At 35.9% G+C, this 24,957-nt stretch overlaps 4 protein-coding genes and 1 pseudogene across 10 annotated transcripts in view; 1 reads left to right on the forward strand and 4 right to left on the reverse strand.

The window, feature by feature from the left end:
• The window catches only part of oxsr1b (oxidative stress responsive kinase 1b), a 57,729-nt gene extending 52,955 nt beyond the window's left edge, over window positions 1–4,774 (reverse strand). For both annotated transcript variants that reach the window (XM_088322641.1, XM_088322640.1), the window contains exon 1: window positions 4,262–4,774. In XM_088322641.1, coding sequence (XP_088178767.1) covers window positions 4,262–4,334 — 73 coding nt within the window. In that variant the 5' untranslated portion in view covers window positions 4,335–4,774. The remainder of the gene's footprint in view (window positions 1–4,261) is intronic.
• Window positions 4,775–6,055: 1,281 nt separating this feature from the next.
• myd88 (MYD88 innate immune signal transduction adaptor) lies at window positions 6,056–10,818 on the reverse strand. The gene is made up of 5 exons (XM_088322816.1): window positions 10,398–10,818; window positions 8,663–8,794; window positions 8,157–8,334; window positions 7,010–7,101; window positions 6,056–6,913 (listed from the first exon to the last, which is right to left on the reverse strand). Exons 1-5 carry the CDS (start codon window positions 10,723–10,725, stop codon window positions 6,759–6,761), a joined length of 885 nt encoding a protein of 294 aa, XP_088178942.1. The 5' UTR covers window positions 10,726–10,818; the 3' UTR covers window positions 6,056–6,758.
• The window catches only part of LOC148348405 (solute carrier family 22 member 13-like), a 36,951-nt gene continuing 22,329 nt past the window's right edge, over window positions 10,336–24,957 (forward strand). For 3 of the 6 annotated variants that reach the window (XM_088322807.1, XM_088322813.1, XM_088322814.1), the window contains exons 1-2: window positions 10,336–10,554; window positions 19,620–19,942. The gene's annotated coding sequence lies outside the window, so the exon portion shown is untranslated. Of the gene's footprint in view, window positions 10,555–19,619; window positions 19,943–21,910; window positions 21,934–21,966; window positions 22,091–24,957 lie in introns of those variants that run through there. The other 3 variants (XM_088322809.1, XM_088322812.1, XM_088322811.1) reach the window with 3 other exon arrangements.
• On the reverse strand, window positions 14,004–24,008 carry cry-dash (cryptochrome DASH). The gene is made up of 14 exons (XM_088322815.1): window positions 23,792–24,008; window positions 22,504–22,676; window positions 19,823–19,916; window positions 19,627–19,757; window positions 18,161–18,309; window positions 17,643–17,731; window positions 17,513–17,586; window positions 17,354–17,443; window positions 17,210–17,289; window positions 15,931–15,990; window positions 15,698–15,855; window positions 15,093–15,212; window positions 14,859–15,035; window positions 14,004–14,216 (listed from the first exon to the last, which is right to left on the reverse strand). Exons 1-14 carry the CDS (start codon window positions 23,852–23,854, stop codon window positions 14,109–14,111), a joined length of 1,566 nt encoding a protein of 521 aa, XP_088178941.1. The 5' UTR covers window positions 23,855–24,008; the 3' UTR covers window positions 14,004–14,108.
• On the reverse strand, window positions 21,544–21,703 carry LOC148348407 (U2 spliceosomal RNA; annotated as a pseudogene).

Raw genomic sequence — 24,957 nt, forward strand, 5'->3', positions numbered from 1 at the left:
TGTAATTTTAATTACCGTATTTTTTGCTTTATACGGTGCATGACATTTCAACTACTTATTTCCAGCCAGCAAGGAAGCTAAACTACAATACTGCGAGGCTTCATTATAAAAAAAATACGTAAGAAAATAGATAATGAAATCTGATTTTGTAATTATAATTATAAAGTTCCAATTTTATTCAACATATTTTTTGTTTTATAAGGTACAAGACATTTCAACTACTGATCTCCGGCTAGCATGGAAGCTAAACCACTGCTAAGGTTGCGTTAAAAAATAAACCTCAGACAAAAGATCAAGAACTCCATTTTTGTAATTGTAAATAAAAATGAATTTCCAATGTTATTCAACGTACTTTCCAGTATTCAAAGCGTACTGGATCAAAATGTGCACCTTAGAATTTCTGGCAAATTTTCATTGAATTTAGTGCGCCTTATAGTACGGGAAGTACGGTAGGTCTGTTTCAAAAACGACAAATTAATGAAAATAAAATTGCTGAAAAGGGGCGGGGCCTCAAAGCAGTGTTGTACACACACTTTTGTGTCGTTTGCAAAGCACGGTCACTTTATCTGCAGGGCGGGGCAGCAAATGTAGACTTTCTGGAGCAACCTGAGGGCCGGGAGATCTTTGGGAAAGGCGTGCCTTGACATTTTTCAAACAAAAAGGAATTGAATGGAGAAGTTTAGTTACAGTTTGACTAAGAATCTAGGTTTTACCAGTGCAATGATTGCACAAATTTCTACTTGTAGATAAAAAAAATGAAATATAAACAAACAAATCTCAGGCTCAAATTGAATGGAGACCCTTAGTTACATTTTAACCAAAAATGGAGGTTTTATCTATGCAAAATAAGCACAAATTTGTACTTTGTGGGGTTACACTGTAGTATCAAATTTGTGCGCATGTATGTATATACTGGAGGCATATCCCACTAGTAGGATGTGGCTATTTTCAAGAACACTCTTGCATTCTTGACTATCTGGTAGATGGATACAGAGGAGGGGATTCCCAGCCCCCTCGCTCAACCCAACTGATGTGTCACAACACCTGTTGTTAGGAGTCATTAGGTGACCAGACCCACCAATTCCAACCCCTTATGCCGAGCGCCAAGCGCCCAGTCTCGGAGTGGGCACCCTACCCCCAAGGCCACCAAGCTGGTAGTATCAAAGAGTACATTACATAAAATGTATAATTTAGTGTTATTTTTTTTAATTAAATAGGTTTTGGGCCGCAGCACGGCGGCGCAGTGGTTAGCGCATGTGCGGCACAGTTCATGTCTTGGGAACCTCCTGCGTGGGTTCAAATCCAGCTCCAGACTTCCTGTGCGGAGTTTGTATGTTCTCCCCGTGCTTGCGTGGGCACTCCGGTTTCCTCCCACATTCCAAAAAACATGCATTTCAGGTGAATTGGCCGGTCCAAATTGTCCCTAGGTGTGAATGAGCGAGTGAGTTGTCTGTCTCCGTGTGCCCTGCGATTGGCTGGCAACCAGTTCAGGGTGTCCCCAGCCCGATGATTGCTGGGATGGGCTCCAGCACCCCCGCGACCCTACTGAGGATAAGCGGTGTGGCTAACAAGAGATATGGGGAGGTTTTGGGCATACATTGAAAAAAAACATATTTGGAAAAGTATATTTTTTGCAATTTCAAGTAATATGGGTGTGCAATGCAGAAACTCATATCATTATAATAAGTTAAATGAATAAAAATAGATGTAAGATATACAAATTTCAGGTGACAACTGATCAATTTGCAAAAAAATATTTTGGGACACTTTCTTTTGTGTTTTTTGTGAGAAAAATAGCAATCGAATACATTTTTCTACAAATAAATTGTAATACACCTAAAATCAGGTATGCAAACGGCCAATTATTGGTATCTGGTAACAGTATTTGCAGATATCTGATCTTATCATTTGAGGGGGTGGATTTTTTTTTTTTTTTTTAAGATGATATTTAAAAAAGCCGGATATATAATTCAAAAGTTAACGGTATCTGGTATTGGTATTTACAAACTATATCATTTGGGGGGTTGGGTTTGTTCTTTCTTTATTTAAAAAAATATAAATATGCATACATAAAACTTAAAATAAGTGAAAAACACTTCAATAAATAGTTACATCAAACTGTACAGTATGAATAAAAACGCTTAAAATAGTTTTTAGCGTCAAATGGCCACAAGAGAAAGACTTATACCCGAAATCAGGATTGGAACCGGCCCATAATCATTATAATTAGATATCTAATATTATCATATGAGGGGGCGTTTTTGTGTATATATAAATAAATAATTCAAATTCAATATGATAAGTTTAATTATTAAAAAGATAAAGCGACACTTTTTTTCCTATCTTTTTTTAAAAAGTAAAATGACCACAAGGGGGTGATGTATACAGTCCCTAAAATTTGGTCTGGAATTTTTCCATTATCAGTATCTGGTATCAGTAGTTGCACAACACACTTTTTCGATTTAGCTGCACCTGGAAGGACATATACAACACAAAATTGATTTACATAGTCTTTTCCTTTTTGTATGTCGCGCTGAAGAGGGATGGGCGCCACCAGGCTGTAATTGCGAAGACACACCACAGGAAAGGGTGATTCTATGACCACAGTGGTTAAGGGATCCAACCAGCCATATACATTTTTGATTTTGATTCTATTTTGTTTTATCCTGAATTCAACTGTTTAAATCTAGGCTTAAAACACACTTATATTCTATAGCATATGAATAACCTATATTTTACTTTGACAATATCTGTGTATTATTTGTTATTGCAAGTCTGGTCATCCTGGAAGGGGGATTACCTCATGTAAGGTCCCTTCTCAAGGTTTCTTCATTTTCCTCATGTTGAGGTTTTTGGGTTTTTCCTTGCTCTCATGTGGGTTTTGGATCAAGGATATGTAGTGGTGGTCATTGGTTTGCGCCTGTCTGTGAGGCCCTTTTGGTCTCTTTGAGATTGGGGGCTATACAAATAAACATGACTTGTTCTACCCCTTATATCTAACTTTCTTGAGACCCATTATTATGGGCATAGAAAGGAAACAAAACAGATAATATCACACTAAAGTGAGATGTGGTCCCTCTCAAAAACAATTGGCATAACGGCTATTGACTGGGCAGGAAAGGGATCGAGCTGGGCATTTTCGCGGCCAACCTTTAAGGAGTGTAATCGACCCTCTGTTTTTTCTTCTACTTCTAAGCTTTTTTTTTTTTTTGCAAAGGCAGATGACACAGTAAAAAAAACTTCTTATAAACAATACACTGCATTTGCATTCTACGTTGATGACAACAAAGACCATCTTAAATCTTAACATTACAGGGGGTAGACTTTTCATATATATATATATATATATATATATATATATATATATATATACACATCTCATCTCATCAGCCGTACCGCTTATCCTCATTAGGGTCGCGGGGGGGCTGGAGCCCATCCCAGCCATCTCCGGGCAGTGGGCAGGGGACACCCTGAACTGGTTGCCAGCCAATCGCAGGGCACACAGGGCATATATATATATATATATATATATATATATATATATACACACATACATAATATACATTTTTAAAACAAATGTCCAAAATGAAAAAAAAATGAATTGTGATGTTTATTTGTACTCATAAATTTGTTAAAAAGATTTGGAATCGGAATTACCTTTGTTATCACAGTATTGCACTCCAGGTGACAAAATATACAATATAAAGACAAATAAACACACAATTATAGAACAATCAACTCTAATACAGAGTATGCACATCTAAAATTACAACTAGTACTTCACATAACGGATACTGCACTTAAAACATGACCAAAGTCAACATGACAACTACAATATCTTCCACAATATTTTGGAAATGTAGTCAAACTGTAGACCATGTGATCAGCAATTTATTAAATGATCAAATAAACATGTTTTAAATGAATAAATACTGTATTATCAAATAGAAAGTAGTTTAATTTTGCTGTGACTGACAATTTCGTAACAAATTAAATCATTTAATGGCTATAACATTGACACATTAGCCACGCCATCGTTCGCGCTCAACGCTCGTTTTATACACCGGCGTAGCCTAACTGGGCGGGGCTGAAACATTCCACATACTCTCAAGTTCTAATGCTGCTCAGCAAGACCCGTCTCACGGTTATGTCGCCCTCCGTTTAGCTCAAGATACTTCCAAGACTCTCAAAAACAACCCAAAACACCACGAGTGGCGTCAATTGACAGAGCATGACGCCAGCAAGCAATAATTGCACATACCAATCACCTCGTGGAGCTCGTAGTCGTCTTTGTTGATGGACCAGGGTTGAGAAGTCAGCTCCGGCTCTGCCATGGTTCAGCCAGTCGGCGTCCGACGACGTCCGAGAAAAAGTGTCGGCGCCGCGGGCGAAGGAAAAATTATTCCGAGAAGCGCTAGCCGGGAAGGGCGACACTTCTTTGAGAATCGTGCAGCTCTTCTGCTGTCATTCCCAAAGTTTGACACAAGGCTCGCTGCCCCGCCTACCGCATTCCTCACAGCCTCCGGCGGCCATCTTACTTGTGGTCAAACGGCGACGGCAAGGGATAGTCATTCACTATCACACTCAGCCGAAAAGAAAAACATTCACGGTACTCTAGTGTGAAAAATAAATAAAAACTAGTTCTCTTAATAACCACTAATGTCATCCCTTAATCACTAAAAACCTCATACAATAAAGTATGGGTCACGTTTTGAAGCGAAGCCGAGACCGTTCAGTGAGGGCAAGCGACAATGCAGTTTTAATTGGACAACATAGCAGTAAAGTGCGCGGTGATTGGATGTTCATTCGTGCCGTAGCGGAAGTGGCTTGTGTGGCAACGACGCCGGTAGTTGGTATCACGTGCGAGAGTTGCGCAATGAGGACATGGCGTGGATAGTTTGGGTAGTGTGTTGCATTTGTATTGGCGTTCAATAATGTAAAGCATTTTAAAAATCTTTTCTTTTATTCCTTGCTTTTTTTATTAAGAAATGTAACGATATTTTCAGTTTATTATGTTTTGGGGGAGGGGGGCATCATAAAATTAATCGATTAATATTTCATTTTTAAAGTTTAAAACGAGTTTATAGTATTTTTGTTTTCACGTATTTTCTCGAAACATTTTTTCGCGATTTGTTTAAAAAATACAAAAATAAGTTTATATATTGTTTGCTACGAAGAAAATAAAACGCCAACTCGATTATTATTTTGAAGTTTATATATATATATATATATATATATATACCGTACATATATTCATTATTTTATTCCTTCCCTTCATTATTTTTATTGTTTATGTTTAATACAAAAATAAGCTTCTGTTTTTATTTATATTTGGTGATAAAATGACATTTTTTTAAGTTAAAAGTAATTTTATAGTATTTATTTTCATGTATCCTTCTCTCCCATCGTTGTTTTAATGATTTGTTTAAGAAATACAATTCCAAACCTTTTTACCCGACTAAAAACTGCCAAATTGATTAAGATTTCCCTTTTTTAAGTTTAAAAATAGATTTTATGGTATTAAAACCATGGTATTATTTCATCCTTTTATTCCTTTGTCATTGTTTTATTTATCAGGGTTCAATATATAACAAAAGAAGTTTCTATTTTTATTTTCTACTAAAAAAACGACCAAATTGTTTACTATTTCATTTAAAGTTGACAAAATGTCAGAATTGTTTGTTCCTTTTCCATTTCTCTACTCCTTATCTTGGTTATTTTCATGAATTTGATTTTTGTTCAAAAAGACAGTACTAATTTTTTAACCAACTCTAACACTGACATATCAATAATTCATTTACAAATTTAAAATAATTTGTTAGTATTCAATATTCCTTTTCATTCGTGTTTTCCTGACATTGTTTTTTTAAGAAATACTAAGTTTCTAATTTGAATGATTTAATTTTGCTTTTATTTAAATGAATTATTTCTTATTAAGTAAATACATACAAATACAGTGTCTCTAACGTTTTAAAAAGATTTTAACCATTATTTTATTCATTTATACAGACATTTTCACCCTTAGATTGGTGAATTCAAAGTCAGTATCCATCAATACCATAGATATACAAATACATTTTATTTAAAAAAAAAAACAGGTACAAAAACTATAGCACAGACGAGAAGCGAGAAAAGAAATCAGTCAAATGTAGAAGTCTTTTTACGTTATACTGCATTTACACTTCCGCTGCAAGGACCTTCTAAAGATAAAAGAGGAAGCATATGAGTAAACGTGGAACTTTGCAATCCTTCTACCTTGCATCAGTGCTTTGCAAAATATTTTTCATAGTATCGATCACAATAAAATACATTCAAATATTTTGCAATCCATCCAGTGTTGCTCGTTGAAATTTGGTCAGTTAAAGCAGGGTTTATCAACTGGTGGGTCGGGACCCAAAAGTGGGTCGTGGACCCGTTTTCAGTGGGTGGCAGGGGTCTGCCTACGCAAAATAATGAGAAGAAAAAAAAGTGTCGATTGCACTCCTCAACAGTAGATGACGACAATGCCCTCCTTAATTTCTTCTTCTTGTTCAGTCAATTGGCACTGTCCCAACTGTTTTTGACACATCTCATCTTGTTGTGATTTTATAGGTTTAATTTCCTTTTCAGTCGATAATAATTGGTCCCAAGGAAGTTAGTCATATGGGGAAGGAAAAGTGGAAAATCTCTTCTTGATTAGGGTCATGGCTTGTAATTAGGAAGCAATGGTGGGTCCTGGAGTCAGACCAGTTGAGAACAACTGGGTTAAAGTGAGAAAACTAGGGCAGAGAAAGTGCTTTGGCAAGCCGTTCCCAGAACCAGGCCTGCGTGTACGGGTTGGTGTAGTCGCAAACGGTCAGGAAACTCAAGATCCGAGGGAACTGTTTGCTCATCGTCTTGTAAACAACGGGGATGAGGCGCTTGGTCCGAGCTCCTGTCGTAGCACAAAAAAGTGAAACGTAATTTAAAGCCTGAAAACACTTTTTGAGACTTTACTTTCAAAATTAAATGCAAAAAAAAAAAAGTTTACCAGGAGAAAGGCTGAGCGCAAACTTAGTCTGGAAGTCACAAGCATCACTTTCGAGGTATTCGTCAGAAATCACAACCACCATCCTTTTACACCTGTGCCCAAAAATGACGCCCAAAGAAGGATAAGTCCAAATAAAAAACATCTATCTTAATAAAAATATGTATAAAAATGCAAAACACTAACAATAAAATTAAATTAAAATAAATGACACAAGAATCGGTAAAATAAAGAGTGGGATTATCTAGATAAACAATGTTTTCACATTTGGAATTAAGTATAGGACAAATAAATCTTTAAAAAAGTATGATGACAAAAAACACAAAAAATAACAGAAAAAATACATTAAAAAAAAACAGGATATTTCAGAAAAAAATTGTTTTAATTAAACAAGAAAACAATAAAAAAAATACAAAAGAATAATTAAACAAGGAATACAACCGGATGCTGGGATAATTCAAATGAAAAATATTGTTTAAATTTAAAATTTACTGTATACAAAAATATTCCAAACAGAATTCAACATCGGAAATTAAAAAAAAATTAACTACAGTTAAATACAAATTTAAAACAGTACACTAGGATAACTAATAATAAATACTTATCAAATAAAAATGTATATAAAAATAAAACATCTTTAAAAAGAAAATCCTTATGAAATATTTAAGATATACTTTTTTAAAAACCCAGTTCCAGTTAATTTTTAAAAGGACAACTAGATGTCAAATAAAAAAAACTTTAAAATAAAATTGAATATTCAACATTATATAAAAATATAAAAAGGATAATAAAACATAAATATACAAAAATAGTTCAGAAAAGGAAAACAAAAAGTAAAGGTACAAATATACATTTAAAAGACACTAGGATAAGTCAAATGAATAAACTCTTATTAAATAAAAGAATCATAACAAATATTGAAAATATTAAAGTAACAGTGAATTAAGATATGTAAAATATAAATCTTTCAAATAATTTTCAAAAAATATTTAAAAATAAATTAAAAAAGGAAAATAAAACAAATACATTAAAAAAAAAGGATATTGGACTAAGTGAAGAGAATATTTAAAAAAAACAAAACAAATTTAAACAGAAATAAAAATCATGTTAATGAAAAAAACAAAAAAACAATACAAAATAATGAACTCACCGCTTTTCGATGAGCTCACTGGTGATGGTCCACACGCACGATCCGGGCAAGACGTTGCGGTCGAAGACGCAGAGCTTTAGTCTGTAGTCCGTCTGCTCCAGTTCTCTGATCATCTCGTGCACAAACGAGATGTCGCTCTTGCAGTAGCAGATGAAAGCGTCGAACAATTCTGGAGAACCTTCAGGAAAAATTTGCATGGCAAAAATGAATATATTAAATGATTTGTCTTGTTTGAATGGCTTAAAAACTGCGTATTAGGGAACAGCACAAAATAATCATTACTTGCTGTTATTTTGACAAATACTCATATTTCCGGGTCACTTCCTGCTTATTTTTGGACACTTCTAAGTCCTGTCCATTTCACAGCACTATGAAATTATTAACAAGTAATAATTGCAGTCCAAAGGGGAATGTTCTATATCATAGCTAAAATGTACTATTTGAAAAACGTTGTGGGTATTCTCTGCACCTCAAATTGTAACTATGACAAAAATGTGTTGACAGACCTTCAGGATGATCCCCTAGGGTGAGGCCGGAGCCCTCAGGAGTGCGAGGGATGCAGCTGTCTACTTCAGGGACCTGAAGGGGGCGAATGGAGCCCTTCTTCAGATTTTCATAATATTTCCTCACATCCTCCACTGACCGGAAAACAGACACAAAATGTAAAGATCCATGCACAGTTTGCCTATTTTACAAGCAAGTGATCTCTTCATTTCTAATACCATTGTTTATACTTTCAAACTAGATGGCAGAACACCATTATGTTTGAAAAACACTATTGCAAAGAAGAGTGAAAAAAAGGAAGAGTGAAATAAGGACTTATTTTGAACCTAACCAAGTATTGATAGATAATACGCAGATGTGAATTGTCCAACCCTGATTTTTATGCAACAGTCTAAGATTCTTTTTGCATTGAATATTTTTGTGATTTCTTATTGATACTGATAATTTGGATTTGTTTAAAAATACAATTAACCCTAAAAGATAGTTTGGTCTTGATTTCCTCCTCCCTCCCCCCTCTCATTTTTATTAAAAGGTAGTCACACAAAATTCATTGTAATGGCATCAAAATAACAATTTAGGAAGGGAAAAAGATGGTATAATATGTTGTTTTATTAAAGCTCCCGTGCGTAATATCTTACCTCTCGAGGGCTTTGTTGTCTAAAGCGAACGAAAACCAGCCCAAAATGATCACTGCGTAGCAGCTAGATGACAGACAAATATGGCGGTGACTACTAGGTATGGATTACTATGTAAAATAAATCCATTTATTGATCTGTTTTCTAAAAATAACTTTGGTATGGTTGTTCATGTATTTTTGCCTAGTATTCAAATCAATGTTTTTTTACTGAATGAAAGTTTTTTATACCCCTAGAAGGCACTAAATCGTACACACTGTCCCTTTAAATAATAAAGCAATACTTTATTACACCTTTCGGCCATTTTACTTGAATACTGTAGTTTATCCCTACATATAAAAGAAGGTCAAAACTTTAATAACTAAAAATTAAATAAAGAAAAACATGTCAATTAAAAAAAGGTCAATCAACCGTAGTTAGTGGAAATACAATTTAGTGAAGCCCCTGAAAATAATGGTACGTATTGTAAAAAATTATGTAAACAGTAGCAAAATACGGTTTTAAAGAGGAAAAACACTCGTAAAATTAATTCTCTTTTTAAAATCCTACATATATCAAAATTTTGTTACCTTGCAGTATTTTTCTGACAATTAATTCTTGCATTTGAATATCGAAGTCTATAATTATATACAGTATCTTAAAAGGGAGAGTGTAGCCTCAAAGGGAAAAGAAAAGAGAAAGGAAAGAAAGAGAAACAAATAAAAAATGGGGAAAGGAAAAGATAAATACAAAGTGAAAGAGACAAAAGAGAGAAAAAAAGGAATATAAAAAAAGGGAAACTATTAAAGAAAAAGGAAAGAAAATAGAAAAGAAAAAATTGAAGAAAAAGCAAGAAGGAAGGAGAGAAGCATAATAAATCAAAGAATAGAGGAATTTATTGTAATGTCTTTTTCTACTATTAACCCCTATTTTTTTACAAATTTTAATTCTTCCATTTAAAAAAAGAAGTCTAAACTTTTTTATCTCGAGAAAACTAAAGTACCGATACGTAAAAAGGGTCAACCGCAGTTGTCGGAAGTGCTACTTCGTGAAAACCGGAAGTAGCTGGCGAAAAAACAAAGTAACAAAACAAATGCGTAAAATAACAAAACATTTTTAGTACCCATAAGAGGACGAAGATCCTCCACGACGTCTTTCCTCTCGACTTTTTCCAAGATGTCCAACAAGTTCCCTACGGTGGCCTCTTTGGAGCAGGCCCGCCAATCGTCCAAAAGCCGCTGGGTAGGATTGGAGGCCGCCCGGTAGTTGACTATCTCCAGGTAAGAGAAGCCCATTGCCTCGGCCACCATGGTCCAGTCGGCGGCCACCATGTTCTGGGGGTTCAAGTAAAGGCTGAGCTGCCTCCTAACGCTCATGTTTAGGGCGACCAGGGGAGCTGCGGACAATATCTTGTCCTCGTCCTCCGCCGTCACCGAGAAACATCCTTCCATGTTTCTTTTTTCGTTTCGAAATGACTCTTACTACATCTACATTGCTCAACCTACCTGAGGGGAAACGCGTCACGCTTAGGCGGGACTATGAAGTCACAGCCCTAACTTGCGCCTACGTACGAATACAAACCCCTAAGTTTTACATTTGTGTGTACTTAAATGGAAACACTTAAACACAATTTTTATACAAAAAAGAATAAAAAAAAACAAACAAATTTATAAGTTTTCTTAAATTACCATCACCCACAACATAGACGTATCCACTTACAAACATCCATCCATCCATTAGCTGCACCACTTATCCTCAGTAGGGTCGCGGGAGTGCTGGAGCTCATCTCAGCTAACTTCGGGCAGTGGGCAGGGGACACCCAGAGCTGGTTGCCAGCCAGATAACTCACTCGCTCATTCACACCTAGGGACAATTTGGACCGGCCAATTAACCTGACATGCATGTTTTGGGAATGTGGGAGGAAACCGGAGTGCCTGGAGGAAACCCAGGCAAGCACGGGGAGAACATGCAATTTCACGACCTCAGAAATGTGCCGCACACGCGCTAACCACTGCGCCACTTAGTTACCCACTTCCAAACATAGCATTTTAAAAACTCTCTTTTCCCTAATAAAGGACAGGATATGCTTAAATGTAATGGTAAATGGTTTGCATTTTTATAGCGCTTTTCAAGTCAATAGGGACCTCCAAAAGCGCTTTACAATGTGCTTCACACTTACCCATTCACACACACACTCACACACCAATAGCGGCCATGCAGCCATGGAAGGCGCCTACCTGCTTATTGGGGGCATTAGGGATTCAGTGTCTTGCCCAAGGACACTTTGACATATAACACAGAGGAGCCGGGAATCGAACCTGCGATCTCGGTTTTGTAATGACAACGATAGATGGAAAAAAAGTGTCGGAAATACGCCACTGTTTTAAAAAGGTTCAGACTTGAGTCACTTGCGGCATAGCGGCGGAGTCTGTGGAGGCCCCGGTGTATTACAGTGAGAGTAGGTTATATGATGGTTAAGTTGAACAACTATTTTACCACCCAATACCATGACTATACCATCAACAGTTATTAGTTGTGGTGGTGGATCCCTTTGGGGGAAGAAGGAAACGGAAACAGGGGTCCTCCAAACAAGCACAATATTTATTCTCAAAACCAACACACAAACAAGTGGGAACAAAACAATGAACAAAATGCCCAACTAAGAATCCAGAAACAAATAACCAAACCTGAAACTGGAAATGGAAAATGCAAGGAGTAAAGTAACAAAGTAATCAGAAACAAAAGGAACAAACAAGACATCGTAACAGACTGCAGGATGAAAGTGGCATGGAAATGACAATGACCTCCCAAATTTCAAAAAACATGCATGTCAGGTTAATTGGCTAGTTCTAATTGTCCTTAAGTGTGAATGAGCGAGTGAATGGTCGCTCTCTGTGTGCCCTGCGACTGGCTGGCAACCAATTCAGGGTGTCCCCTGCCCACTGACCAAAGAAGGGCTATCTTCACTGTGGATTACAATCTAACTACAACAGAAACATCTCACAGGGAGTATTTTAAGTGTATTCGTAATGACAGAGTAGAACATAGAATGAGTTAAAGTAGGTATGCAAATGATCAAGTAATAGGGGGGCCCCCAAATTTAATTTTGCTTTGGGGCCCCACGAAGGCTGTCCACCAAATTTAGTTACTCAACCTACCTGAGCAGAAGTGCGTAACGTGTAGGCAGCACTATATGAAGTTACTGTGCTACTAGTGATGTGTCGTTCACACAGGAAACGGCTCTATGATCCGGCTCATTGTAATGAACGAAGGGAGCCGGCTCCGTTCAAACCGCTTTTATCTTTCTCTCATTTTGTTTCTATTAAAGGCGTACGTCATTGTTCAATATGCACGGTGTTATCTAAGAAAGAAGAGTGCAACACTAAGGAAAAATAATTAAAAATTAAATGAGTAAAAGCGGTAAAATGAGCCAAATTTGAACTCAATTGAAGGATGATTGCATGTCTTGTTTTAATATGTTTTGCATGTTTTTCAGGGGTTCTGTTTGGTTTCAGTCCAAATTGATTAAAAGTTTAATAGTAAAGAGTTTAAATTTATTTTATTTTATGCTTTATGGCACTGAATAATTAATAATTGGCATTCCTTTCCGGGGGATTCTGTGTTGATTCACTTAAAAGTTGCTTTGTACCGAAAACTTAAATGTTTGAATGAGTTAAAGATTACAGTTGAGTGAAAAAATAAAGGCTATTATAATAAAAATTAATTAATTCTGTGCTCAATATTACATTATTATTGATAAGATATTTAAATGCAATATTTCTAAGCATGAAGCACAATATCCGCAAGTTTTACATTCGTTTGTACATACACAAAACAACATTAGAAAATTATGCTTGCAAAAAAAATAACCAATTATATATTGAAGTCACATTTTTTCATGCATTTGTTTTCTATTGCCTTAAAATTAATTACCGTAAAAACACAAATCAAAAAATTGAGAAAACTTAATGTGCTTTTTAAAATTAAAAAATACACAAGTGCTAAAATCAAATTATTTTTAAATCAGTGTTTGACCAAACTGAAAACTATTTGGCTTTATAAACCTATTTAAATGTAAGCATTTATATTTCCTTTTTTATATATGTATTTAAATTTAAATGGTCATTTTTTATGAATGGGAATCATGATTAATATTTTTTATAAATTTATTAATATTGTCCACTTTTATTATTGTAACAAATTTTTATTTTTGTATATTAAAAATCTATTAAAACTGTCCATTTTCTATTTTTTTAATTATTTCTTATACTATTAAATGTATTTACATTTTGCACGTTTTAAATGTATTTTTAAAAATTTATAATTTATGTTTCTAATATTGGGAATTCCTTTTCTTAAATATGAATAAACATATCAAAAAAGTAACCTTTTTCATTAAGGTATTACTAAGGTATATTTTGGTATTATGTGTTTTATTATTACAGTATGAAAAGTAACAAGAATCTAGTTTGAAGGAAAAAAAGGGCGCCGTAACGCAGGTCAGAAACATTGGTAACATACGCGTGCTGTTTAAATACCATAATTGCATTTTTTATCACTAATAACATTTAAAAAAATATGGAAATTCTTCTGCAAATTAACAAAAAATGAATAAACGATTTATCAGTTTGAAAAGTTTCTTCTACTCTTCGTCCCTTTTGCCTTGTATGAGTCTATATCTTGTAATTGTGTACCATATAGAAAAAAAGGAAATAGTAAATACTGTAAGTCCCTTGTAGCACCATTTAATAACATATAACAAAATCAATTTGAAGAAGAACATAACTTAGAAAACGTCAAAACAAATCAAACAATTACAGCTGCGGAATGCAGCTCACAGGTTTTTGCCCCTGGAGAAATAGAAATCGACGCCTCTGTCGCCGTGTTTTTTGGGGGTGTGCGACGGACCCTTTTTACCTCTCGGGTACGGCCCACCGCCGTTCTGGAAAACAAGATTGAAATCCAATGTACATATAAATATCAAACACATTTCATTCAAAAAAATAAAGGGATCCAAGTATTACTGTACTTGCATTTTTTTTTAGTATTTTTGTTGTATTACTGTTGTTTTTTGGTGAAGTATTTTTGAGTATTTCTAAAGCAGTGTTTTGTAGGCTTTTTGTAGTATTTTCAAAGAAGGATTTTTGTAGTATATCTGTAGTATTTAGAGCAAGAAAATGTGAGGGAGAAACAGGGGGAGATAAAGATATAGAGTGAAAGAGAAAAAGAGAGAGGAGGCAGTGGCAAAAGAGATAGAGTAAGAGAAAAAAGAGAGCAAGAGAGTGAGAGAAAGAAAGAAAAGGAGAAAACAGAGCCGGCCCATGAACGAGTTAAGCAGCAGTTTAGGGCCTGGAGCCGGGGTCTATTATCCGTGATGAAATCCACGTTTGTTTTCACTTCTTTGAGGATGTTCACATATCGCTGGTTCTGCTCCCACAACAAACAAGGGATAACAGTATATTAACGAGTATCAAGACTCGACACTCCGAGTAGCTACTACTGTTTCGATCTTTTTGTGGATTATCTGTCCCCACTTTTAGTTTGATAGCTTTACAACTTTCTGTAAGCACACCATCTGAGTCACCTCTTTCCTTCCGGCGTGCCGGGACCATTCCGGCGCCATGACGACCGGGACTGGGTAGGTCTCCCCCAGCACGACATCTGCGTGTGATAGCGCCGCCTTGCTGAGGGTCCAAGGCGTGTGTACTTCAGGCCCCCGGATGTTTCTCAGCTCGGGGAGCCATAGACGAATGTAATCGCCCTAAAGTGAGCGTCAGGGTTTAAAAGAGTCTCGATTAAAATGTGTTAACGGACGTACTTTGCCGTCGTAGTCCAGCCCTTGCTTGACCATGTTAAACTTCCTGTTTTCACGAGGATCGTTACCGATGCCGGCGCTATAAAGCCAGTTGCCGTAGTTACTGCAGACGTCGTGATCAATCTATAGAAAAAAGAATAATGGCATGTTTATAATACAGTAATCCTTCACTGTATCGTGGTTTACTTTTTGCGGTTTTGCTACTTTGAAGATTTTCATCGTGCATTGTGTTCTGGATTCTGATTGGCTGAACAATCACACCATATTTTTGTCATCCATATGATGGCGACAAAATATCTGAGGTAAAGTGGATCATGTCTGTAATCAACATAGTAGTGCAATAAAGCATCAATATTATTTTCAAAATTAAAATTTGACAATACAGAAGTTATTTGTTAAAAAAAGGATAAAATACTGTACTTTTATTTGTTAAAGAAATGCTTGGGCCTGTAAAATGGGTATGTTCTGTGGTTTCAATGTATAAGAGTATTTAATAAATTAATAAAGGTTTCGACTTGGCAGGTTTTGCCTCTGGTACATTTTTGAAACGTAACCCCCACAAAAAAACGAAGGATTAACTAATTCATTTCAATTCTTCCAAATATTACCAAAAGGTATTCAAAGTACTCGGCTCCCATCCTCCAATCCAGGCCCAGATCTTTGGTGAGGAAACTGGCCACGTTTTGGCGCCCCCTATTTGACATGAAGCCAGTCATAGCCAATTCCCTCATGTTGGCGTCCACAAAGGGAACACCAGTGCGTCCCTCTGGATACAAATACACAAATAATATTTCTCATAATTAAAAGTCAAGAAATAGGTCGACGTTGGGGTTGAGCAAACCTTTCCATGCGCTGAAAAGCGTCATGTCTGTCTTCCAGGGAATGTTTTTGTCTTGAAGCCCTGGGAAGAGAAGTGAAAAAAAAATGGTCAAGAGTTTAACACAAAGTTTTTTTCTCTGAGGGCCACATGCATAAAGGTTGAAGGAGACAAAAGCCAAAGTATTTTTGGCTTACTATAATAAATGAAGGAATTTTGTCTTTTTGAAGAGAAATCTAAAGAGCTTTTACACTGAAAAAAAAATCCTTGGTTGAAAATATTAAAAAACTATAAGACAGCTAATATTCGACTTACGACGATTACAGTGGCGCCATCTGATGGCGAGACTGTATATAGTTACTTTGTGTAGTGAGTGGCAGACTGCTGTGCCAGCTGGCTGTAAAAATGTGCATAAGGGTTGCCGGGCTGCTATGTCCTGCAGTGCCAGACATTGAATAAAAAAAAAGAGCATCTGCTGGACAAAATTAGGAAAAAATAAAGCCCATTTTTTAATAGTGGCCTTTTTAACAAATTGGCCCAATTTTTCGATATTTCAAACAAAATGATTACAACTCTGTTTTTGTATTTTTTTAAACATTTCAAAACAAAACATTGTTTTAAATCATTTGTTTTGTCACAGCAAATAAACTACACAGGCCATTTATTGGAGGGTTGTTTTGTACTGAAAAGGACAATTTCTGTGTTTTTTATGAAAAAAAAAAAAACTAAAAATATATTAATTTTTGTCTTTCATTTCAAGCTATTTTTTCATATTCCTATTAACCTATTATTTTGCATATTCGACTAAATAGCTTTAATATTGTTGCCAGTTTTCCAACTCCACACGGCAAAAACTCCAATAAAAACTATAAATGATAATATGGGGGCGGCATTAGCTCAGGGGTTAGAGCGCTCGTCTTGGGATCAAGAGGTCACAGGTTCGATTTCCAGCTCCTCTGTGTTATGTCGAAGTGTCCTTGGGCAAGACACTGAACCCATAATACCCCGATAGCAGGTGACGGTGCTATCGGTTAATGTGTAAAAGGGAAAAGTGTGAAGCACACTGTACAGCGCTTTGGGAGGTCTTCATTGACTTAAAAAGCACTATATAAATGCAGACCATGTAAAAAATAGAGTTAGTTTTTTTTTGTGTGGTTGAGCAACCGTTTCTTCCAAAAATGTAATTATTTGTATGTTGCAGAAAAAATGTTTACTTAAAAAAACATATTTTTAGTGTAGGCTGTAGGTCACAGAATGAACATTGGCCATAATTTGCACCATCCTAAGTGTTTCTTAAACTCACCTTTGAGATGAAACAGGCGATTTCCATATTTGAGCGCCACAAACTTGAAGTAATCGCGCCACAGCAGCTCGAAAATGACCCTGAAATTGGGATACCATCGTGAAAACATATAATCAAAAACTATTTAAATTTAAAATAACTGACCAGTACGTGCTCTGATTGGCCGTTCTCTCCCTCTCATATCGCTGAATCTGGTAATAAATATACCTCGGCGAGATGCAGCCCAAAGCCAGCCTGCCGGGTGACCACAAAACTCGATTAAAACACAAAAAATTCTGATGTTAAGATACAATTGACGCTCACCAGGGTGCAAATTTGGTGGAATAATCCACACCCACTAAGCCGTTGCGTGTCTCCTTATAGGCCGCAACGGCATCCTATAAGAAACATTCTTGTAATATTTGATATATTTTAAAATCTTAAACAAACTTACCGTGTCCCAGAAATAATGCTTAAGCCTGCCCAGGGCTTGACTCTCACCGCCAGTGCACGGAAAAGCCGAGCGAGGGTCATTCACAGGTTCTGTAAATATATATTAAAAATTGACTTTATAGTCATTCAAAGTCAAATTAACCCTTCTGTGTTCCTTGTATTCTATATACACCCTGTGTCCTCCGGGTTGAAATGACCTGAAGTCCCCAAGCCCCTCGACAGGGTTTGTACACCTTTATCGTAGCCAAATTCAAGCACTTTTTAAATAATTTCAAAGCCAGGTTTCCATTTTTTCCAGTACCGTTACAAGAAGAAATTTGGTGTGAATCATGTATTTTGCAGAGCCACAAATATATAGATTGAGAAATGAAATTGTGAAAAACACATGACAATTCAAGCATTTTCAAGGATTTTAACCATGTGTAGGAACCTTGATTGTAAAATTTTGTGTTGCATAAAAGTTTTGGGATAACTTTGACCTGAAGAAAACAGGAAAATTAGGGTCAATAAGATGCTGGCCTGTTTGCTGCAGGTCGGCAGCGGTGGGAATGTCTCCCTCGGGAATTCCCTGGGGAAGAGGCTTGAGCCGGTCCGGGGTGGGAAACTCGGCTCTGACCCGGCTCTTGGATTCCACTTCCTTCCTGAATTGAGTGTAAACATCCGGCAGCCTAAAAATTAGAAATAAAGTACAGTACAAGTTCAAATTGATACATTTGGATACATGAAGAACCGTTTGCTGCCATCAAGTGGCCGAGATGCAGATTGCCACAAAATGGATGAGGATTACAATGTTTACATTTTATTTTATCGTTTCTCTCTGTTCAAAAATGAAAGAAACGTGGGAACACACTTTTCAAATCGTTATGTAACAGAATCAATATTAGAAAAAAGGGGACTCATTATTAAAAAAAAAATCACTTAAAAAAAATCTATTATCATCGATAAAAACAAGTAACATAACATAATGAACATTGATTATGATCATTTATAAAAAGATAATATTGTTTATAATATATATACATAACTTATTTAATATAGGCTATATAACTGTTTATTATAACATATATGTATTTGTGTATAGTCAGATAAGAAAAATACAATCTTGAGAAATATTTCAATAAAAGATTTTTCAGATATTTTAATCTAGAACCCCGTATTGTAAATTATATGGTAATGAAAACGTGTCTCAGAGTATAATATTTGACCATTAGATGGCACTGTATGATCTAATGCAACCGAAAACGAGTACCAAGAGCACAGAGAAGCAGCAAGATTCCTGCCAAAAATTTCGGTAGGGATTTCTCAACCTATGATTTTTTTCATAATAATTAACATGGGTATTATAGTTAGTATATTTTTGCCTATTATTTAAATCAATGTTTTTTTTTTACTGAATGAAAGTTTTTCGGCACTAGACGCCAATTTTTTGCTTGAATAATTTGTAAAACTCGAATTGTTTTGTTCCACTTTATATATTACTTTTATCTTTTTGAGGTGGTATTTGGTTAAGATCATTTGCTTTATTTCTCAAGTTAAATAAGCGTAGTGTCCCCTGTTAGTTTGGTATACACTAAACAGTCTAAAATACATTGCCATTATGAAATATATTTTTAAGAACTAATTATTCAAGTTTTCTTTCATATCTGCTGCATTTTTTGAATAGAATTAAAACTGAATGAATTATTTCTTGTGTACCAACTAAAATAGTCTTAATTTTAATAATTATTTTGTTTTTCATTGCACTACTTTCTGATGCACTTACAACTTAGGCCAGTCTACAAGCACCACCATGTAAATATTGCCTATCTCTTGAGTATTCTTTTTATATATATATATATAAAGTCTATAACTACATGCTTATCTTGGAGTGCCGCATCTAATCTTATTGTAAACAATGTACACAACGTTGAAATCAATGACAATAAAGACAATTTTATTCTAGTCATTACAAATATGACCACACATTTTTTTTTAACAGGCTTCACCTGGAAATGTGCTGGAAGGGCAGATCGTCCCGGTGGTAGAGCGTGGCCCCCCAGCATGTGTGCACTTTCACCTTCAAGCTTGCACACGCATCCCTCACACCTTTTTCCACCGCCAGCTCTTCAGAAGTTACCTGTCATTGAAGTGGGAACGTGATAAACTCGCTGTCGAGGTCGCAGGTTATTTGAGGTTACAAACCTCTTGGTGGAAAGTGACGACGCTGACGGAGCCCAGTTGCTCGATCAGGTCGGCTACCACTTCTTCTGGTTTGCCTCGTCTTATTACGAGGTTGCTGTTTCGCAAAAAGAAAAAAAAGTGGTAAGCACCAGTGACATTCCCAAGCGAAAGTAACCATGCATGTGCCTTTCTGTGATTATATGTTTGCTGCTTCCCTGAGCATCTATGTTAGTCTTGGTACCCACAGCTTATGAATACAGTGCTTTGATCGAATATTGTAGCACACAAGCTAGCCTTCTATATAAGTAGTTCTCTTGCTAATACTATCACTAATTCTATTGTTTGGCGCTGTGGTCTTCGCCAAATCAGAATCCTTGGTGACACTATCACCCTCTGCAATTAGTCAAGAAAATTGCATTGCTCCCTGCATCAGCAAACACTCAGCACGTTAACACGTTATATTCCGTACTGCTCCTTTCGAATAAAAACTTCACTAAACCCCCACTATCGCCCTTTACTATGAAGAAATAAAAATTGCATGCCTCCCGCTGCCCATGGATAGAATAGAATGTATTGTCCTTGTACCATGTGAAATGCACAACCAAATTAATACGTTAGATAGATGGATAGATAGATAGATAGATACTTTATTCACTTGCTTTATTCATTATTCACACTTCCAGCAGCATCCCTGCGCTGGAGAACAAAACAATAATAAAGCAAAAATAATGCAATACACAAATACCCAATGTGACGTGTTAATACCCAATGTAGCGTGTTATATAGAGTATCTAGATAGTGCTACACAGAATACACACTGCAATAAAAATACAGTAATATGCAATGTGAGGGGTGTGGTTTAATGTGGGTTAATGCTATCCTGATGGTGCAAGAATATTTACAAGATATAAGATAATAAGTTAAGGGTAATAGTATAAAAAGAGTAATGTTAAATAAAACAAAAATCAATAAAGAACTGAATCATCCAAGGTCATTATTGTGTAATAACCAATGTTTCATTTTGCAGCGCATTTGCGGATACTTATCACAGTAATTTTTTGGGGTTTGAACAATTTTATTGACACTATTAACAGCAAATAAACAATGTGACGTTTGAACAATTTTTCTCTACAATCTTAACAGCAATTAAGCATATTATGACGTTTTAACAATTTTTTCGAGATTTTTAACAGCAATTAAACACACAATTTCATTATATCATATCCCAACAAAATGAGTTTTTATCGACACTTTTAACAGCAATTAAATACTTCTTGGTTTGGTTTTTAGCAAATAAACAATGTGAAACGCTCATTTTATGTGTGAAATGAAATGAAATGATCTGCATTTATATAGCGCTTTTCAAGTCAATGACTTCCCAAAGCGCTTTACAATGTGCTCCACATTTCCCAACAGCGGCCTTGCAGCCATGTAAGGCGCTAACCTGCTTATTGGGGGTATTAGGGGTTCAGTGTCTTACCCAAGGACACTTCGACATGTAACACTGATGAACCGGGATTCGAACTGGGATCCCTTGATCCCAAGACGAGCGCTCTACCTCCTGAGCTACTGCCGTGTGGGGGTGGGATTTTGTAAGGTTTATTGTTCTACATTCTTTATCAATTATCCATTATCTGTCATCGGTCAAATCATAATACGCTACAAAGCCAAGGGGTCGAGACACCTGCTCTCAGCCAAGAGGCCGAGTCAAGGTCCTAGCCACAGAGCCATGCAGCGATCAGTGTGAATGCACCGTTCCCGGAGGTACTGCGATACCGGGCCGATGCATAGAGTGGACAGAGCAAGCTCTTATTCCATCTCCGGATTGCAAAAATCATGGAGCCTGCCCAAATTATTTATCTACAAAATTATATATCATGAATGTTCTCATTAAGAAAGGAAGTGAATGGTGGAATCATGAGGTCTCAAAGGCTGTGACAGAGAAGAGATGTGCCTTTGAGGAGTGGCTGCAAGATAAGAGTGGTGATGCGTATGAAAGGTATAAAGTAAAGAAAAGGTTGGTAAAAGCGGTAGTGGAAGCAGCGAAAAGGAAAGAAAATGATGAATGGTGTAGAAAAATAGGAGTGAACTTTGAGGAAAGGAGAAAAGTGTTCTGGAAAGAAGTGAAAATAGTAAGAAAGAGGGAGTCTGGAAAGGAAGAGAAAGTGAAAGATAAGGACGGTAGATTGCTGGTTAGCGGTCGTGCAGTCAGGACGAGATGGGCAGAGTATTTTGAGGAGTTGCTAAATGCGGAGGATGGGAGAGAAGTGAGAGTCGAGGCGATCAGTGGTATGGGGAGAATGCCCGTATTGGGTAATTAAAATGTAAAGCCTGTAAAAACATGGGAGGTGCAAGAGGCAGAGGAAGATATAGGAATATATCGCATACTAGTTGTATTAATCATATTCTTAAAATCATGTAAAATATTCAGCAAATATGAAAAATAAATTAAATTGAGGGGTTCAATGAGAATTTTTTTTAATGCTGAATAAAAAGAACCATTTGATATATTTCTAAATTTATATTTCCATAATGACAGTTAAGGCATAAGCCTTACCTGCCTCCACTGTCTGCACGGCACTGGTTAGAGCTAAGGAAAACAAGCTGTGACCTGACTAAGAATTAGCAAAGATTCCTAAGCAAAAAAAAAAACAAGAAAAGAAAAGAAAAAAAGACAGCTGAATTATTAAAGCAGAAATCACCTGCCCCTGTTCACCAGTGTGTCCCTGAGATCCCGGATACTCTCCAACAAGAAGCGCAGACGAAAAGGTCCAGTCTTAGGCAGGTTGTATTTAGAAGTACCCAAAAAGTGTCTGGGATCGAAGCAGTAGAGTGGCACGATGTAATCGGCATTCTTTTGGGCAAAATGGAACAACTACAGGCAAGGGGGGGGAAAAAAACAGTACCAGTAAATCTCGATTATTTAATACTAGTCACGAGTCGTGGCACAATTGTTAAAAATATATCCAAGTGCTGTAATTGACACCCAACTGAGTGTGATCTGTGAAAGCCCCCCCAACCTACCGTCCTATTTCCACACTCTGCTCACCCACAGATGTAGGAATCATACGTAACTATCATACTTATTTATTGTATTTGTATTTGTTTGTCTTTACTAAATGTATGTACAGGACTGTTTCAGAAAACGAGAATGTTGTGATTATAATGATTAGTATTTGTTGTTAGTAACATATTTGACACGTGACCACTATCAAACCAAATGGGAGGTTTCTTCCTTTGTCCTAAACTTCTCATTTGGATTGATAGCTGTCACATATAAAATCAACCTCACTAACATCAAGAAATAATAGTAATATTGTACAGGACTGTCTTAGTATTGTGATAAAAGTTAACTATTTTTCTGTACTGTAATCTTAAAAAAGTCAAACACATGCTGTATTTATCACAAATCAATTGAAGCATTGCCAGTCTTTTATTGTTATTGCAAAAACCCAAACATCCCCTCTCAAAATACTAGAATAGCATGAAAATGGGACACTAGTAGGCTTTAGGCCATAATCAGCAATATCATTATACGTAATGGAAAGTTTGCAATATTTCAGTGGATTCATAATGAAACCAGAATATATGACGTTAAAATAAAGAACATTATGACAATATTCAAATTTTCTAAAACCGTATTTGTTGTTAAATTGCTTGTGTAAAAACAATATTTGTGTTGTTGAAGCATGCAGCTCGTCAACACGGAAATATATATTTGTAATTACTTGCTTTTATTTTTTAACGGATATGATTAACAAAAGAAAAGGCTACATCTCTAATTGTGAAAGATGACCGGAAACACAAACTGCTAGCCAAAGCGCTGCATAGCTAGTACAGTAAAGCCCAAAACAAGACCAACACGAAATACCGAATCCATAAATATCACCGAAAACCATTAAAACACCATAATGGAAGATTTTATTAAATACTCTTACTACCCTACTAACCAAGTAAAGAAGAAAAAAAGAATACATAACACGCTCTCACCTCATTGTCGTGAATCCTTAAATCGTTCCTCAATAAACAAATAATGGTTCGAGCGGCAGACATGGTTTTCGGTTCTGGTTTCACAAAATCAAACCAAAACTGTCTCTGGAACACCAGAATCTCTCCCGACGATTTAAACGCTTCGAAACCGGCGTGACGACGTCTGGAGCGGGCAAGCTTCGCTGGAGGAGTCGCTCACGTTGTCTAACATGCGTTTGTGTAACACAAAACTTTTGTAATGTTGTTTATTTATTTTACAAATAACGATTCAGAAACGTATTTAGGAAAATAACTGTCATGATAATAATTATCATAATAAATATAAAGTTCACTTTAAAAAAAAAATCCAAACCTTTTTTGAGCCAAAGCACAAAATCTTGAAGGACACTATAGGTCGAAAATATTTAATGAAATCCTAGCACCAGTATTAAATTATTAAAATTGTTATTATTCCTTTCTCTTTTTTTGGAGATTGAGTCAATCTGTTGACCAAATTGATTTTATAAAGTGTTTGTGATTATTGTGGCTCAGTGGGTAACACAAATGCTTCATTTTAGTCTTAAAAAAATGCTGTAATTTGGGATTTTATTAGGGGACCTTTTAACCTGTTTTTCAAGTTTTAGTATATTTTAACACCGTTTTTTTTTCCTAGAAAAAAACCCAAAACGAATATAATATTTAAAATGAGCAAAAATGATCTGCGAATGGAACCCATAAAAGTTTACAGGGTTCAAAGTTGTTTTCAAGACAAACTACAAAAACAATACTTAAAATGGGCAAAAAATGATCTGCCACTAGAACCTAAAATGTTTTACCAGGTGTTGAGTTTTTTTCTTTTATTTTTGACAAAAAGATTCGAAAAATACTACTCAAAATGAGCAAAAATTATCTGAAAGTGGAACCTTTTTTTACTTGGTGGTATTTAAGACAAACTACAAAATAATACTTAAAATGAGCAAAGATCCTCTGTCAATAGAACCAAAAGTGTTTCCCTAGGTTCTAAGTTTTTTTCTTTCAAGAAGGTTTGATCACATTACCCCGATTTTAGCTTACTTGAATTAGCTCCCTGTTAGCTTAATATGTGATTTTAAGGCTCTGTTGGTATTATACAAAATCATGAATAGACTTGCTCCCTCATATTTTTCAGATCTAAATTGCCCCTATGT

The sequence above is a fragment of the Urocampus carinirostris genome, chromosome 18, assembly GCF_059441175.1.
Source record: "Urocampus carinirostris isolate Australia breed hairy pipefish chromosome 18, RoL_Ucar_1.0, whole genome shotgun sequence".
Lineage (NCBI taxonomy): Eukaryota > Metazoa > Chordata > Actinopteri > Syngnathiformes > Syngnathidae > Urocampus > Urocampus carinirostris.

What these genes read in the sequence shown, in the direction of transcription:
- cry-dash (XM_088322815.1), bottom strand. Translation starts at nt 23,854, where the DNA reads ATGTCTGCCGCTCGAACCATTATTTGTTTATTGAGGAACGATTTAAGG. An exon ending in TGCCGACCTGCAGCAAACAG is followed by an intron (nt 17,732 to 18,160) that starts GCCAGCATCTTA and finishes ATATATTTACAG; the next exon opens with AACCTGTGAATGACCCTCGC. An exon ending in GCCAATCAGAGCACGTACTG is followed by an intron (nt 17,290 to 17,353) that starts GTCAGTTATTTT and finishes TCCCAATTTCAG; the next exon opens with GGTCATTTTCGAGCTGCTGT.
- myd88 (XM_088322816.1), bottom strand. Translation starts at nt 10,725, where the DNA reads ATGGAAGGATGTTTCTCGGTGACGGCGGAGGACGAGGACAAGATATTG. An exon ending in GGATCTTCGTCCTCTTATGG is followed by an intron (nt 8,795 to 10,397) that starts GTACTAAAAATG and finishes TTTTCCGGTCAG; the next exon opens with TGGAGGATGTGAGGAAATAT. An exon ending in CCTAGGGGATCATCCTGAAG is followed by an intron (nt 8,335 to 8,662) that starts GTCTGTCAACAC and finishes TTTTTCCTGAAG; the next exon opens with GTTCTCCAGAATTGTTCGAC.